The sequence below is a fragment of the Mizuhopecten yessoensis genome, unplaced genomic scaffold (assembly GCF_002113885.1).
Source record: "Mizuhopecten yessoensis strain PY_sf001 unplaced genomic scaffold, ASM211388v2 scaffold10745, whole genome shotgun sequence".
NCBI classification, from domain to species: domain Eukaryota; kingdom Metazoa; phylum Mollusca; class Bivalvia; order Pectinida; family Pectinidae; genus Mizuhopecten; species Mizuhopecten yessoensis.
In genome coordinates, this window is record NW_018408700.1 from 425,857 (window position 1) to 444,901 (window position 19,045).

Genomic DNA, 19,045 nt, shown 5'->3' on the forward strand with positions numbered 1-19,045 from the left:
AGTGGAATTTCATTATTTACAATGCCTTAGTTCTCCTAGGAACATTTCTGTATCTTCCATTCTCAAAAGCCTGTTAAAGTGTAGAAGTCCGTTATCTGGTAAGACATATTCTATATTTAACCGGAATATACTTAGTAAGATAAAATTGAAGAGGAAGGGTTTGTACCAAAAGATGTTCATATAAAAAGCATTTTGGTGAATTATCTATTGAAGTCTGTATAGCCTGTTCACTCTGATAAAAAATCTTTGTTTTATCTCTAACAGAATAAACCTTTGATTACTAACACTGTATGGATTTAACCATATACTTCCAAATCATAAATTATTTAAGTCATCCCTCACAGTTTTAGCCCATTTCGAAACATTTCTACCATTACACAGTTTACTACAAACTCATAACAATTTGAAACAATACAGTTTTCACTATGTAAAAGTTTGAACCAATATTTTATCCTTCTGAACTTTCTGACTACTGCTAAGGAAAAGCGACCTAATTCACATTATGTCATATTATTATTTGATATTTTTTTTTTTACTTTTAATAACTTCTTGCAAAGTTCAAATGAACCTTTTCTACATTAACAATCTAATTAAAATTCTATCTTCACATCGCTCCCGTTTACTGATATGACGCGACATAACCCTTTTTTCAACCAATCAGAAAGCAGGACCTGTAGCATTTAACGCGACATATCAGTAAACGGTAGCGATTGAAAATATAATTTTAATTAGATTGCTACATTAAGTGCATCACAAGCACCCCAGATTTCACTTACATAAAAAAAGATCGCAAATTTGAGCATTTAGATAATAATACAAACATTGCTTTACGCCCTTGGGTAGTCAAATGTTTTTGTAAGTTATTAGATTTATTATTGGAGCTTAACATAACACCCAAATATGGGAAAACATCAGCACATTTTACTATAGTACCTTAATAATACCATTTTTTATTGTTATGAATTCTTCCTCCTTTACGAAAAACTACAATTTTATTTTTGTCCACATTTTAAATACTGTTATATTCCATTGCTCACACTAATAATATTCTAAGTTAACATGAATTTATTGAAGCCCTTCAACTGACCCAGACATTAATACCATCAGTATACAGCAATAAATATATACTTCTACGAACTTATTATGACTATTGTAACAATTTATAAAAATGATTTAAAATCTTTGATGTACAAGGAGAACAGTATGGGTGACAATATTTCACCCTGTAAGAGGCCTATATTATTATTAAAGAAACTATTGCCATTTAATTTGAGACGTATTTTATTGGTACATACAGGAGGAATACAGGGTGTTCGGGGAACAACGGTTCAGCTGATTCGGGGTTACTTTACAAAGAATATGTACGAACTCGGTCGGGACCAAACGAACTGTTCGACGAATGTGAGGTGTTCGAGTAAACCGAGTTCTAGGGCGTGGGGTTTTACTGTATACAAATTTAATAACATTGAGGAGTTTTCAGCTTATACCAAGCTTTGATATAATTTGTACCAAATGTTTAATCTATCAACATTGTCAAACGCTTTTTGAAAAGCAATGAAGCGACAATATGGTCGTTGATTTTGACTGGAAGACTTAGAAATAATTGAATGGAGGCAGACAATTGAATCAACAGTACTAAGACCTGCTCTGAACCCTAACTGAGCATCAGATAAAATATCATTGTTAATATGTTTTTGACTATTCCAACAATCTGTTATTTATCAGAGGTAAACAATTTTCCTGGACAGTTTACGATACTAAAACTTCTAAAATATTAGGATTGGAGGCACAGGGGTGATTACAGCAACAGACCAATCAGATGGGTAATTCCTAGATTCTATGATATCATTAAAAAGTGTACATATTAAAGTTTTTAACAGCATTTCTAATTTTATTTGTTTATCTAGTTCTTCAAATAATGGTATATCATCTTCAAGGTGGTTACCAAGTTGATAAGGGTCATCCTCTTTTGAGAAGCCAAGTTTGTCTCTCCCATTATAAATTCGTATATTAAAGGATTAACATAAATCCATTAAACGATTTCCAAACATGTTAAATGTTACATCTTTGAGTATTTTTTACACTGAGCATTTCGTCAGATTCATAGTTAAAAATGTTAGAAAGATGAGCTTGCACACTAGATTGAACAGCGTCATTTACAGTATAATCAGGTTAATTACTTGTTCGACTGTTAAAGTCCCCAACTAACATAATGTGCCCAAAGGGACTATCTTTTCCAAAACTGTTTTCAAGTTCATAAGATAGGTCATAATTATACTTGGTGTAATAAGTGGAGCTTGAAGGAGATGAGTAGACACATGCTAAGACTATATCTTTATGATTATTGGCGATTTCATTTTTTTTTATATCCTTAGCCATATTATCGAGTCAACAATAGAATAGACTACATCAACTAAATTTACTAGGTTATCCTTAATTAGAATAATACTTCCACCACCTTGCGAACTGATACATAGTCGTTTGGAGTAAACGAAAGTAAAAGAAAACCTCAATAGACAATGTATATTATTATTTGCCACCTCCTGGGTTGGTAATGTTGTTCAGAGGTACTGATATGTACTGCGTACCTTTACCTGACTGGGGTTCATGGTTTGGTTTAGTCTCACCTAGCATACATTTCTAAAATACCTAGTCTCACCTAGCATACATTTCAATTTTCACACCTGATCACAATTTGGTTATAGTCTGTTTCAAAATGATGTAGATGGTATTGTAATACATATCATAATTAAGAACTCATCAATATGTCTACTTTAATCAGAGAAATATTCCATTTTCTTTGTATTACGTGGTAGTAGATGAAATATGAATATTAAAAAACAAAATGGACACATTTAGTTAACCTGAAAATAACGATTTTACGGATATTATAACAAGTACAGTACTAGCCGCCTACATGTTATTAAAATCTTAAATTATTGTTGATTAAGAAAAGCCTCATTAACTAATCTTAATATCAAAGATTGTTTAAAATTCTGTAATGCATTGTCTGTAAATTTCAACTAATACAATAACAGTTGACTGAATGTTGTTTTTATATTTCCTTTATTTTATAGTTATGTCTGCAAAGTTTCAATCTCAAGCTGATTTTGTGTGGACATACACTGTAGATAGGAAAAATAATTATAATTTTCACTTATCATAATATCACAAATGTCAATATTGCCAACACTTATTCAAAACTCGGGCTATTGGCCCTTATATGTGGTACATGATGTACAAAAACGATGTATAGAGATGATGTACATAATACACAATAAAATCAACTAAGAGGTTTTGATAGTTTCAAATATAAGCTTCCTTAATATACATATACATAGCTGTTTACTATTTTTCACACTTAACAACTGAATAGTCGGAAAACCGCACTCTTAGATTTTGAAATTTATTACAAATTAACAGAAGCAAAATTCATCTTTCATGTCTGTGGAGGTACATTCCTTACAATGTCTTTGTTCTGAAGGAACATATATTTTTCTTCCAGTCTCAATGAATGCAATGAAGTATTTTATCTACTGAGACATACATGTGTTCTATACTTAACAGGAATATACTTCGTAAGATAAAATTGAAGAAAACAATTTGTACCATATACCGTCATAAAGTGTTGGTTAATAGCACCGTAGGCATGTGGTATAGCCGGAATAGTAAAATTTTAATGAAACTACTTTGAATATGTGTTTACTATATTATACTGCATAAATAATGGAGTAATGTGTACAATATGATGTACAGTTAACGTGAAATGACCCTTTGTTGTTATTTTAAATGATTACATTATTAGCTCTCCTGGCCCGAAGTGCCAAGTGAGCTTAAGGCATGGTGCATGGTGCATGGTCCGTCGTCCGTCCGTCCGGCGTCAACTTTTTACTTTAAACAACTTCTTCTCAGTAACCAAAAGGCCTAGGATGATGATATTTGGCCAGAAGCATGCTTGGATGAAGGGCTACCAAGTTGTTCAAATAAATGACCTTCATCAATTTTCAAGGTCACAGGGGTCGAATATGTTAACATCTTTAAACAACTTCTTCTGAATAACCAAGAGGCCTAGGATGATGATACTTGGCCAGTAACATGCTTGGATGAAGGGCTTCCAAGTTTGTTCAAATAAATGACCTTGCTTTATATTCAAGGTCACAGGGGTCAAATATGTTAAAATCTTTTAAACAACTCCATCTGAAAAACCAAGAGGCCTAGGCTGATAATATTTGGCCAGTAACATACTGGGATGAAGGGCTGCCAGGATTTTTCAAATAAATATGGTCAAAACATTTAAACAATTTCTTCTGAATAACCAATAGGCGTAGGATGATGATATTTGGCTAGTAGCATGCTGGGATGAAGGGCTATCAAGTTTGTTCAAATGAATGACCTTCATCTTTTTTCAAGGTCACAGGGTCAAATATGTTCTAAACCTTTAAACAACTTCTTCTGAATAACCAAGAGGCCTAGGATAATGCCAGTAACATGCTGGAATAAAGGACTACCAAGTTCAAATGAATGACATTGACATATATATTTTAAGGTCACAGTGGTCAAATATGTTTAAAACCATTGAATGACTTCTTCTTAATAAGCAAAAGGCCAAGGGTGATGCTATTTGGCCATTAACATGCTGGGATGAAGGACTATCAAGTGAATGACCCTCGCCCATATTCAGGGTCACAGTGGTCAATATATGTTTAAATCTTTAAATGAATTGTTATGTATAACCAAAAGGTCCAGGGTAATGATATTTTTCCAGAAGCATGCTGGGTTGGAAGACTATAAACTCTGTTCAACCTAATATTATAATGTCATTGTTCGACATTCAAGGTCACAGGTGTCATATGTTTAAATCTTGTAATAGGTTCTTATGAATGAAACACTGATATTTTGCCTGTAGCTGTATTTTAGTCCACTTTTAAGATTACAAGTGTGATATTAATACCAGGTGAGCGATGTAGGCCCATTGGGCCTCTTGTATTAATGAAATACTCTAACTCGGGCTGAACTTATTTATTTTTGAAACATTCATTGAAAACAACCTTACATGACAAATTTATTCAACAATGGTATAAGGATGTTACAACCTTGACCAGAGAAATAATAATAAAGCGTGCCGCTACTTCTTCGATACCGGAAGAAATGTGACCAATGTCGCCATAAGTGGCGATCTTGGTTGGAGTTCCTGTGACGTGGAACAGAAATTGAGGTCTGTAGGCTCTGGTTAAGGATTAATGGAACCGCTCACGATATACTAGTCTATAAAATACATTAGTGGTCAAAAGGAAAACGGAGAAGTTGGGAATGTCGAGTAAACAAATTTAAGTTAAAAGTCGAAACCGGTCGGTATTATTCTCGTCCAGTTACACCTTAACAAGATCGACTTTGGACGCTGCTTTATATCATATGTATCGCAGACGCCTATGTTTTAACTTTATATAATTATGTTCAGTGCTAGTAATTTTACTTATTTTAAGGTGTGATAATGACTTTTAGTGTCTCATAAGCCAGATTTGGCTTGATGTCGATAACTGATCGATTTAAATTTTGAAATATATGTAGCTTTTACTTTTTGTAAAATCTGCTGTAGTTCCAATGTATATCGATTTGTGACACTTTAATAAAACAAATTGTATCGTATTGTAATACTATGTAAAGTTAGGACATTTCATCTGATATTCCCTATTATTATGATGAAGACTATAATAGATGAAGTGGAAACAATTTTATAAATAAATAAAATTGTACACCAAAAATCAATCCTATGTATACGTTCATATTCACATGGTAAGACACTTTATAGTACAGACTATAGTTTACCTGTAATTAAATCATATTGTTCTCTAACTGACTCCAAATCTCACCTAGCATACATCCAACTACTTACCTGTATGTAGGAAAATACCAAATGTATGCTACGTGAGACAACACCCCTGGTATAATACATGACTTGCCGTGGGATATGTCAGCGAGTTCACCAACTCATAACCCATGTTCTTTACGATACAAGTTATTGCAGATGTCAATTTCTGACAATTTAAGCTGCAGCCAATAAATTTATTGACAGGAATGCGTCACAAAGAGTCTCAATATGGGTATAAATCTCTGACCAGGTGTGTTTGACTAATCCCGCGACCCATTCAAACAAGTCCAGCCACCAGAGTGAGTGATTGTTGTATAGATGTCGAAGTCAAATCTATCCTTTTGACTCAGGTCATTATCGGTGTTCATTTTCTCCATTTCTGAAATTTTGACGCGTTCGCTTTGCTGCCAATCTCTGACTTTGTACATTTTGCTGTTAATTTCACTATTCAAATAGCTTATAACGTTGGCGTTTGTTCGCTGTTCTATTCTTATGACATCAGCACGAGAATTCCAGTACATTGTAATGTATTCACAAACGACTTCGGTTACAAAGCTGAAACTAAAATAAAGCAGTATAGTTCCATATTAACAATCCCTATATTACAACGATAGACCAGATGATCAAATAATGTGTTCCTCCATAATTGAACTATCCCAACATCAAGACGATAGATCAGATGATGTGTTCCTCCATAACTGAACTAACCCAACATCAAGACGATATATCAGATATTGTGTTCCTCCATAATTGAACTATCCCAACAACAAGACGATATATCAGATGATTCAGATAATATGTTCCTCCATAACTCAACTATACCAACATCAACACGATGGATCAGATGATGTGTTCCTCCATAACGGAACTAACCCAACATCAAGACGATATATCAGATGATGGGTTCCTCCATAACTGAACTATATCAACATCAACACGATATATCAGAAAATGTGTTCCTCCATAACTGAACCATACCAACATCAAGACGATAGATCAGATGATGTGTTCCTCCCTAATTGAACTATACCAACATCAAGACGAAAGATCAGATGTTGTGTTCCTCCATAACTGAACTATGCCAACATCAACACGATGGATCAGATGATGTGTTCCTCCATACCTGAACTATCCCAACATCAACACGATATATCAGTTGTTGTGTTCCTCCATAACTGAACTACCCCAACAACAAGACGATATATCAGATGATGTGTTCCTCCTTAACTGAACTATACCAACATCAACAGGATATATCAGACGATGTGTTCCTCCATAACTGAACTATGCCAACATCAACACGATGGATCAGATGATGTGTTCCTCCATAACTTAACTATACCAACAACAAGACGATATATCAGATGATTTGTTCCTCCATAACTTAACTAACCCAACATCAAGACGATATATCAGACGATGTGTTCCTCCATAACTGAACTTTCCTAACATCAACACGATAGATCAGATGATGTGTTCCTCCCTAATTGAACTATACCAACATCAAGACGATAAATCAGATGATGTGTTCCGCCACAACTGAACTATCCTAACATCAAGACGAGATATCAGATGATGTGTTCCTCAATAACTGAACTATACCAACATCAGGACGATATATCTGATAATGTGTTCCTCCATAACTGAATTATCCCAACATCAAGACGATAGATCAGATCAACGATAGACCAGATGATCAAATAATGTGTTCCTCCATAATTGAACTATACCAACATCAAGACGAAAGATCAGATGTTGTGTTCCTCCATAACTATCAGATGTTGTGTTCCTCCATAACTATCAGATGTTGTGTTCCTCCATAACTATCAGATGTTGTGTTCCTCCATAACTGACCTATACCAACATCAAGACGATATATCAGTTGATGTGTTCCTCCATAACTGAACTTTCCTAACATCAACACGATAGATCAGATGACGTGTTCCTCCATAACTGAACTATACCGACATCAACACGATATATCAGAAAATGTGTTCCTCCATAACTGAACCATACCAACATCAAGACGATAGATAAGATGATGTGTTCCGCCATAACTGCACTATCACAACATCAATACGATAGATCAGATAATGTGTTCCTCCATAACTGAATTATCCCATCATCAAGACAATAGACCAGATAATGTGTTCCCCCATAACTGAACTATACCAACATAAAGACGATATATCAGATGATGTGTTCCTCCTTAACTGAACTATACCAACATCAACACGATGGATCAGATGATGTGTTCCTCCATAATTGAACGATACCAACATCAAGACGATAGATCAGATCAACGATAGACCAGATGATCAAATAATGTGTTCCTCCATAATTGAACTATCCAAACAACAAGACGATATATCAGATGATGTGTTCCTCAATAACTGAACTATACCAACATCATCACGATATATCAGATGTTGTGTTCCTCCATAACTGAACTAACCCTACATCAAGACGATATATCAGATAATATGTTCCTCCATAACTGAACAATACCAACATCAACACGATATATCAGTTGTTGTGTTCCTCCATAACTGAACTAACCCAACATCAAGACGATATATCAGATGATGGGTTCCTCCATAACTGAACTATATCAACATCAACACGATATATCAGACGATGTGTTCCTCCATAACTGAACTTTCCTAACATCAACACGATAGATCAGATGACGTGTTCCTCCATAACTGAACTATACCAAAATCAACACGATATATCAGATGATGTGTCCCTCCATAACTGAACTATACCAAAATCAACACGATATATCAGATGATGTGGTCCTCCATAACTGAACTATACCAAAATCAACACGATATATCAGATGATGTGGTCCTCCATAACTGAACTATACCAAAATCAACACGATATATCAGATGATGTGTTCCTCCATAACTGAACTATCCCAACATCAAGACGATATATCAGATAATATGTTCCTCCATAACTGAACTATACCAACATCAACACGATATATCAGATGTTGTGTTCCTCCATAACTGAACTATCCCAACATCAAGACGATGGATCAGATAATATGTTCCTCCATAACTGAACTATCCCAACATCAACACGATAGATCAGATGACGTGTTCCTCCATAACTGAACTATACCAACATCAAGACGATAAATCAGATGATGTGTTCCGCCACAACTGAACTATCCTAACATCAAGACGATATATCAGATGATGTGTTCCTCAATAACTGAACTATACCAACATCAGGACGATATATCAGATAATGTGTTCCTCCATAACTGAACTATCCCAACATCAAGACGATAAATCAGATGTTGTGTTCCTCCATAACTGAACTATCCCACCAACAAGACGATATATCAGATGATGTGTTCATCCATAACTGAACTATACCAACATCAAGATGATATATCAGACGATGTGTTCCTCCATAACTGAACTATACCAACAACAAGACGATAGATCAGATGATGTGTTCCTCCATAATTGAACTATACCAACATCAAGCCGATAGATCAGATGTTGTGTTCCTCCATAACTGAAATATCCCAACAACAAGACGATATATCAGATGATGTGTTCATCCATAACTGAACTATACCAACATCAAGATGATATATCAGACGATGTGTTCCTCCATAACTGAACTATCCCAACAACAAGTCGATATATCAGATGATGTGTTCCTCCATAACTGAATTATCCCAACATCAAGACGATAGATCAGATGATGTGTTCCTCCATAATTGAACTATACCAACATCAAGACTATACCAACATCAACACGATATATCAGATGATGTGTTCCTCCATAACTGAATTATCCCAACATCAAGACGATAGATCAGATGATGTGTTCCTCCATAACTGACATATACCAACATCAAGACGATAGATCAGATGATGTGCTCCTCCATAACCGATATATCAGATAATGTGTTCCTCCATAACTGAACTATCCTAACATCAAGACGATATATCGGATGATGTGTTCCTCCATAACTGAACTATCCCAACAACAAGACGATATATCAGATGATGTGTTCATCCATAACTGAACTATACCAACATCAAGATGATATATCAGACGATGTGTTCCTCCATAACTGAACTATCCCAACAACAAGTCGATATATCAGATGATGTGTTCCTCCATAATTGAACTATACCAACATCAAGACTATACCAACATCAACACGATATATCAGATGATGTGTTCCTCCATAATTGAACTATACCAACATCAAGCCGATAGATCAGATGTTGTGTTCCTCCATAACTGAAATATCCCAACAACAAGACGATATATCAGATGATGTGTTCATCCATAACTGAACTATACCAACATCAAGACGATAAATCAGATGATGTGTTCCGCCACAACTGAACTATCCCAACATCAAGACGATAAATCAGATGTTGTGTTCCTCCATAACTGAAATATCCCAACAACAAGACGATATATCAGATGATGTGTTCATCCATAACTGAACTATACCAACATCAAGATGATATATCAGACGATGTGTTCCTCCATAACTGAACTATACCAACATCATGACGATATATCAGACGATGTGTTCCTCCATAACTGAACTATCCCAACAACAAGTCGATATATCAGATGATGTGTTCCTCCATAACTGAATTATCCCAACATCAAGACGATAGATCAGATGATGTGTTCCTCCATAACTGAACTATACCAACATCAACACGATAGATCAGATGATGTGCTCCTCCATAACTGAACTATCCTAACATCAAGACGATATATCAGATGTTGTGTTCCTCCATAACTGAACTATCCCAACAACAAGACGATATATCAGATGATGTGTTCCTCCATAACTGAACTATACCAACATCAAGACGATAGATCAGATGATGTGCTCCTCCATAACTGAACTATCCTAACATCAAGACGATATATCAGACGATGTGTTCCTCCATAACTGAACTATCCCAACATCAAGACGATATATCAGATGACGTGTTCCTCCATAACTGAATTATCCCATCATCAAGACAATAGATCAGATGATGTGTTCCTCCATAACTGAATTATCCCAACATAACGACGATAGCTTAAATTATGTGTTCTTCCTTAAATTAACTATCACAACATCACGCCGATGGAGCAGATAATGTGTTCGCTTTAAACTGAAATATCCCAACATAAAAAACGAAAGCTTAGAAAGAGTGTTTCCACTAAACTGTTCACGTCAGTTTTCGAAACATAAATAAGCACTGGACCAGCCCAGCACCGAGTGTGTGATTGTTGTAGAGCTACTCTGACATAACGACGATAGCTATCCAAGAGGTTCCGCGATTAGTTTGTGATATGGCATCAAAAGGCTTCCTTAGCTGCTGTCTTTATTAATACATGTAACCACTCATACGCGTCTCACATTAGGAATAGAAAGATTACTGTTAACAAGGCTGTATAGGTTAAACGTTCATATTTTTGTCAACTGTAAAATGGATTTGGATACGTATTCGAAAATATAACGAACTTCATCGCCGGAAGTTACATCACCTCCGCCATTAAAATAGGCAAGGACCTTGGTCTGTTCGATGAGCTGAAAAGACTTGATAAACCGGTGTCTTCACTGCAGCTAGCAGACGCATGTAATCTGAAGGAGAGGTAATTATAAGCGTCTACATTGATGTACGGAGATGGACAGCCATGGTTAATGTGAGCAGAGTACGTAATTTAAAGATTCAGTATTCGGATTTAAAACGTGTTGTCAAAGATAAATTTTCAAAATTTGAAGAAAAAATGTTACTTATGATGTGTAATGCTATCAACAACTATGTTTAGGTATGCCTGGATTTTATCCATTATGATTAGACTAGTGAAATGTCAATTTACTAACCTCTGCGTGAATGCCCATGAGTCCCTAGATTGTATGTAATGTAATTGTGATGGTATGTCTGGGTTCGTTGGACAATATGGTATGATCAGTGTCATGTGTAATTATATCACATTTGTAGGTATGGCAGGGTTAGTTGCACAGCATGGTATGACTAGTCATATGCGTAATTATTTCACCTTTGTAGGTATGGCCGGGTTAGTTGGACAGTATGGTATGACCAGTGATATGTGTAATTATTTCACATTTGTAGGTATGGCCGGGTTAGTTGGACAGTATGGTATGACCAGTGATATGTGTAATTATTTCACATTTGTAGGTATGACAGGGCTAGTTGGACAGTATAGTATGACCAGTGATAGTGTAATTATATCACATTTGTAGGTATGGCCGGGTTAGTTGGACAGTATGGGATGACCAGTGATATGTGTAATTATATCACATTTGTAGGTATTGCCGGGTTAGTTTGACAGTATGGTATGACCAGAGATATGTGTAATTATTTCACATTTGTAGGTATGGCCGGGTTAGTTGGGCAGTATGGTATGACCAGTGATATGTGTAATTATTTCACATTTGTAGGTATGGCAGAGTTAGTTGGACAGTATGGTAGGACCAGTGATCTGTGTACTTATATCACATTTGTAGGTGTGTCAGGGTTTGTTAGACAGCATGGCATGTTTATTGTTGTATAATGAAAATTATCTCCCTGCTGGCTAGTGATGTATAATTAATTATAATAACCTCCCTTTGTAAGTATGTCCGGGAGTGGCTGGATTGTAGGGTCTGGCCAGTGATGTATAATTAATTATAATAACCTCCCTGTAAAAATGCTTATGCACATTGTTTAATGCTTTTGCAAAATAAGAACATGAACCAACTTTTCTTAAACAAGGCTTGATATGCACATTATATAAAGGTCATAACAAACCTAAGAATGACCCAAATAGCTATAGAGCAATCTCGCTTTTAACAGTCATATTAAAAGTTTATGAAAAACTGTTACTGACAAGATTACAAAATTTAGAACTTTTTTGTGTGAATCCATTACAACATGGATTCCAAAAACAAGTTAGTAGTACTATGACTTCATATATTGTGCATGAAGCCATTGAGTATGCCAGTGAACAGGATAGCAAGTTGTTAACATGTTTCTTAGACGCTTCAAAAGCTTTTGACTGTGTGTGGCATGGCGGTCTGTTTCTCAAGCTCGCACGTTTGGGTTTCAGTCGGAAATATGTATGTGTAATTATGTCCTTGTATAAAGATATGTTTAGTGTTGTTATTCATCAAAACTTTGTATCGAAAATGTTCAAGATATGCCAGGGAACCCGTTAGGGTAGTATTATCTCCCCTTGGTTATACTCTGTTTATATTAATGATCTCTTGAATGATCTTTGTGATTCTCAATATTCCTTGAGTATCTGTGATATCAACATTACTTGCCCAACACACGTTGGAATCAGTACATCACTTACGTGCCAAACTAATTCAAAATTTCCCACTGAGGACCAGATCTGACATCGCATTAGGTATGCTTGGTTTATCATCGCTTCATTTACATGTAGATCAATGTAAGCTTCGCTTTTTTGCGGCATTATGTAGAACCAAAACTAATTGTACATCTAAACAGCTGTTTTTATTGCGATTGTATCAAAATCGCCTTGGTGTAAATAAAGCTAAAAAGGGTTTTATTGTTGATGCAATTGACATACTGTATAAGTACAGCTTCAATGACTTTTTAAATGAATTTTTTAAGTCGGGTAATTTTTCTCCAAAGTTACGTTGGAAACATCTAGTTAAAAATGTTCTTCTTTGTAAAGAATCAGAACACTGGAAAACTCGTTTAAATCATTCGTCTTATTTTTCTAGGTTCTCAAACATCTTCATCCTGAAATGACACCTTCAGTGATCTGGTACTTTTCAAAATGTCATCCTTCTTTTATTGGAATTTGCAAAACTGTTTCCAAAATGTGGATGACTCCACCTGATTGCGAACTATTTTTGCGCTAATTGCAAGAGTACTTTTGAAGACGCAGTCGCCCATGGTTTGTTAGACTGCGGCGAATTAGAATTAGCAAATAAATATCCTGTGCATGTTTATGTGTCTTTCGACCAGTCAGACAGAGACGACCAGGTGGCTACTCTGCTGGGTGCTCCAAGCGATGTTATTTGTGATACTCTTAATGACGATGTTAAATTGCTCACGTCTGTTATCAAAGATTGCCTAATATTTGCGGAAAAGAGCGTTCTATGTGACCTTCCAATAAATCTAGCTAATTTTGTAGCAGTCATTGCAATGAGTCTTCCTTTAACCACTTTTCATTGACTTATAACGTGTCTTTACATTTATCAAGATGTGATTATGAAATGATATTAATAACAATTGTATCTCAATATTTGTCTGCACCATTTTGTTTTGTTCTCATGTCACTTGCACTCACCGTTCTCATCCACATTGTACTCTTCATTATTTTGGAGGAAATAAAGATATGAATGAAAGGTATGTCCGGGAGTGGCTGGATTGTAGGGTCTGGCCAGTGATGTATAATTAATTATAATAACCTCCCTTTGTAGGTACGTCCGGGAGTGGTTGGATTGTAGGGTCTGGCCAGTGATGTATGATTAATTATAATAACCTCCCTTTGTAGGTATGTCCGGAAGTGGCTGGATTGTAGGGTCTGGCTAGTGATGTATAATTATTATAACCTCCCTTTGTAGGTTTGTCCGGGATGGGTTGGATTGTAGGGTCTGGCCAGTGATGTATAATTAATTATAACAACCTCCCTTTGTAGGTATGTCCGGGAGTGGCTGGGTTGTAGGGTCTTGCTAGTGATGTATAATTATAATAACCTCCCTTTGTAGGTTTGTCCGGGAATGGCTGGATTGTAGGGTCTGGCTAGTGTTGTATACTTATAATAACCTCCCTTTGTAGGTATGTCCGGGAGTGGTTGGATTGTAGGGTCTGGCTAGTGATGTATAATTAATTATAAAAACCTCACTTTGTAGGTATGTCCGGGAGTGGCTGGATTGTAGGGTCTTGCTAGTGATGTATAATTATAATAACCTCCCTTTGTAGGTATGTCCGGGAGTGGCTGGAATGTAGGGTCTGGCTAGTGATGTATACTTATAATAACCTCACTTTGTAGGTATGTCCGGGAGTGGCTGGATTGTAGGGTCTGTCTAGTGATGTATACTTATAATAACCTCCCTTTGTAGGTATGTCCGGGAGTGGCTGGATTGTAGGGTCTTGCTAGTGATGTATACCTATAATAACCTCCCTTTGTAGGTATGTCCGGGAGTGGCTGGGCTGTATGGTAGCCACCAGGATCGTGTCATTAGATGACTCCGACCTTTACTACATCCCCGAAACACTCAAACCAGGAATTAATGGAATCGACTTTTCCTTGTTCCTTCCTATGGTAGGAATGATGACGAATAAAGCGATGAACTGCTTTAAAAAGGACGGGCCTGAAGGTTAGTGTTGTCTGCTTAAATTATGTTACAATATATTTGATTTGTAAAAGATACCCCTGGGGTATATTACAAATTATCTCAACCAAACTCTATGCAGTGTTTGTTAATACACATCACCGCGTCCCTGAAAATACCTACCTGTATATGATAATTTTACTGGTTTTGAGGAATTAACTGAATAATCCGAATCCTGTCCAAACATCGATTAATAATGCGGACGCCAAAAAAAATCAAACATTTTAAATTATTATTTAATGTGTTTATTCCGAGTTATTTATTTTCAGTGATAGTCATACGTGATTTTCTATTTGTTATGGGATAACGATTACTATCATGTGTTATATAGGTTATGGATATGATGAAATGCCCCCTGAGGTAATTGACATCTTGGACGCTAGAACAGCGGACCCGGACACGACAGTGAAGGCGCTGACTGTTCCAGTTATGGAGCACACAAGTAAGGGTCTGTCTCGATATCACTTCCCACGTTTACATTTTCTGATGTTCCTTTCAGATAACTGTTTATATTTATGATTATAATCCAGAGGTTTTTACCATAGAATTGGTCCATCATAAACTTAATTACAAAGGAATTTATAATTTTGTTTTTGCCCCAAAAGACGGCTAATGCTGTGTTGAAGCGGGTGGCTCCATCCGTCGTTCGTCATTCGTCCATCCAAATATTTTCTTTGCACACCTTCTTCTGAATAATTAAAAGGAATAGAATGATGATCCAGTAACATGCTTAGTTGAAGGGTGAACAGGTCTGGTTTTTTTTGTTTTAAAACACTTTCTAGGGATCTAGGTGGTTTAAACAACTTCTTCTGAATAACCAAGACGAATATGGTGCAATTTTTATTTACGAGTAGCATGCTGGGATAAACAGCTTACAAAATTCGAATGGATGACACTGACCCACTTTCGAAACATTTACACGACCTCCTTTGCATAATCAATGGGCATAGGGTTATAATTCTTAACCACAAGCATGCTAGAGCTATCGACATTGTTCAAATAAATGACATTGAAAACTTTCTGTCTCGGGGGTGAAATGTGTGAAAAACAAGCTTTAAAAGACAATTAAGAAAGCTAGAGTGGTGATATCCCAGCCGATGTTTAGAGAGCTATCAAATATCGTCAATTTAAAGACCTTGACACATTCTCACTGTCACAGGGGTCGAATGAGTTAATTTTGTTCTAATGGATGACCTTGATCTACCTTTAAGGTAATAGTGGTCCATTGTTTTACAAAACCACTGAACATCATTTTTCTGAATTACTTAAAGGCATAGAGTCCTGCGATCTGGCTTGTAGTATACTTGGTTGAGAGCTGTACTTCTAACTCAAATATCTTACCCTAACTGGCGTTCAGTCTAACAGAGGTCAAATATGTAAAACAAATCAAACGAATTCTTCTGAATATTCTAGCGTCCTAATGTGATCAAATTTGGCGTAAGCATGCTGGGAAGAAGGGCTATAAACTCTGTTCAAATGAATTATCTTGACCCACTTTCAAGGTCAGAGGGTTCCAATGCGTAGATGTTTCTAAATGACCTCTTCCGAATAACCAAGCGACCAAGGATGATTATTCCCCACTTTTAAGATCACATGGGTAAAATTTGTTGACATTTTGGGCTGTGATACACATGGATGAAATATTATAAAGTATAAAAAATAATATCATAACTGGCTTTGAGGAACACAGGGAGCAAATGTGTAATATGAACTTAACGACTTCTTCTAAATAAGCAAGTGACCTAGGGTGATAATATGGTGACTGTAATACACTGTGACAAAGGGCTATACACTGTGTTTAAATAAATTGCCTTTAGTTGCTTTAAGGTCACAGTGGTCAGATGCATTAACATATTTGAATGAATTTGAGTACCCATTTATCTCTTTTTTATTTATGCATTTTCATTAATACTAATACGCATGTATGATGCAAATATCCAGTCTGTGCATTATAATGACGTCACATGAACTTCCTTAAACCTGAATGGTTGTCGTTAAACAACATAATTATATTTGCATAAATCACTATGATTAATAATATTAATTGGTGATCAACATGAAAACAAAGCAATATCAAATTATGTGATTTCAAAACTTTCAACTATAAATCACTATGATTAATAGTATTAATTGGTGATCAACATGAAAACGAAGCAATAACAAAATTATGTGATTTCAAAACTTTCAACTATAAATCACTATGATTAATAGTATTAATTGGTGATCAACCTGAAAACGAAGCATCAAATTATGGGATTTACTTGTAGGGTCGCTGACCACAATACTCGATCTTGGATGTGGAGCAGGACATATATCTAGAGCGCTAAGCAAGTGTTTTCCAGGCCCAGATATATACGCTGTTGACTACTGCGAAGTTGCGATTACCAAAGCACTCTCCAAAACCCAAGATGTTAAAAATGTGAAGTTTCTAAAAGAAAATGTTACATCATTGCCCGCCGCATGGACACGCAAGTTTGACTGGGTGATCTTGTATGATGTTCTTCATGATCTTCCAGATCATGTAAATGCCATGAAAGAGGTTGACCGCGTCTTGAAGAACGACGGGGTCGCGTCCATCGTTGATCCAGATGTTCACAGCAAGCACAGAGACAATATAGGAAATAACAATGTGGCTGGTGTAGGGTTTGCCTTAAGTGCCCTGATTTGTCTTCCTTGTAGTCTGTCGACAGATGGCGCCTCTGGTCACGGCGTAGGCTGGGGATCAGAAAACAAAGAACAATTTTTGACCAGTTCTGGCTGGCGGGTTAAAGACAAACGCAATATCGGGGATACCAAAATCGTTTTACCCTACCGCCACGGGAGTCGTATCGTTTATTATCCAGATACTTTTTTAGATATAATTATCCAGATAAATTGGACTGATTTTCCCTGAACAATATAAGCAGTTCAAACATTATATGTCTACGAAATGTCAATTCCAATTAAAGGAGTCAAGATTATAGTTGTCCCATGTTATGTATAACTTCGGATTTTATTCATATTATGACCACAGCTCTCGCTGCTTTGCACATTTTATGTACATTGGTTGTTACATATAGGTGGTCGGACCATATTGTATAATTATTTCTAAGGTGCTTGTATTGAAGTTCAAGGACATTTTGTATTCATAAACAACAAACAAAAACAAACAAATATGAACAAAACAAAATAAAAGACAATTATATAGCGTGAACAGGAAGCTGAGAGGGCCCTTCGTCATTGAATAAAAGTTAAGATAAACAAAATAAACCCAACAACGTCAATTATACGTTTACTTGTTGACATTACACTACTGTAGCTGATGAAGCTCATTGCCCTTCTCTCAAATGCGTCGCTTTCCTGGTTTTTGGCCATGCATCAAAGGCAGCAAAATTTGTTTTACTCAGGTGACTTACATGAGCTCTTTTAATCTGTATATCATGATATTTTCGCGAGGATGATATTGTTGCGATTTCGCGGATCATTAATGGTAGCGTAGTACAAGCGTAAAAATGAACCGCGATAATAAACTTCATAACTATAATATCGCCAGGATTCACATACATAAAGAGTGATGATGTTTTAAAATAGATTATATTATACATCTGTATTTGGCTATAAGGCTGATCAAGGTACACTCACGAGTAATAACTGGTTAAGAAGACCAGTTTGGGGCCTAGGAAAAACAACTCTCGATAGAACAGATGAGTAATGTGACGTCTCTGGTATTCTTAATCGGGGTTCATAAGCTAAAGGATATTTTAGTTGCTGTTCTGACTATAAAAAATAATATCCTTCCAAATCATATTGAATCATGAATCAAGAATGGT

The 19,045-nt window shown here is 36.0% G+C and overlaps 1 protein-coding gene across 3 annotated transcripts; it reads left to right on the forward strand.

Annotated features, from left to right (window-relative positions):
* The first annotated feature begins 11,283 nt into the window (after window positions 1–11,283).
* Window positions 11,284–18,275, forward strand: LOC110462087. Of its 3 annotated transcripts, none has more exons than XM_021515916.1 (4): window positions 11,284–11,575; window positions 15,034–15,221; window positions 15,568–15,684; window positions 17,504–18,275. In XM_021515916.1, exons 2-4 carry the CDS (start codon window positions 15,059–15,061, stop codon window positions 18,127–18,129), a joined length of 906 nt encoding a protein of 301 aa, XP_021371591.1. In that variant the 5' UTR covers window positions 11,284–11,575; window positions 15,034–15,058; the 3' UTR covers window positions 18,130–18,275. The 3 variants fall into 3 exon arrangements, with proteins under 3 accessions (XP_021371591.1, XP_021371590.1, XP_021371592.1); XM_021515915.1 differs by having other exon boundaries at window positions 11,284–11,515; XM_021515917.1 differs by having other exon boundaries at window positions 11,284–11,515; window positions 15,568–15,678; window positions 17,504–18,273.
* Window positions 18,276–19,045: the final 770 nt, after the last annotated feature.

Excerpts from the sequence above, each read along its gene's own strand:
- LOC110462087 (XM_021515916.1), top strand. The coding sequence starts at position 15,059 with ATGGTAGCCACCAGGATCGTGTCATTAGATGACTCCGACCTTTACTAC. Across the intron at positions 15,222-15,567 it reads TAAAAAGGACGGGCCTGAAG|GTTATGGATATGATGAAATG; the intron begins GTTAGTGTTGTC and ends TGTGTTATATAG. Across the intron at positions 15,685-17,503 it reads TATGGAGCACACAAGTAAGG|GGTCGCTGACCACAATACTC; the intron begins GTCTGTCTCGAT and ends ATTTACTTGTAG.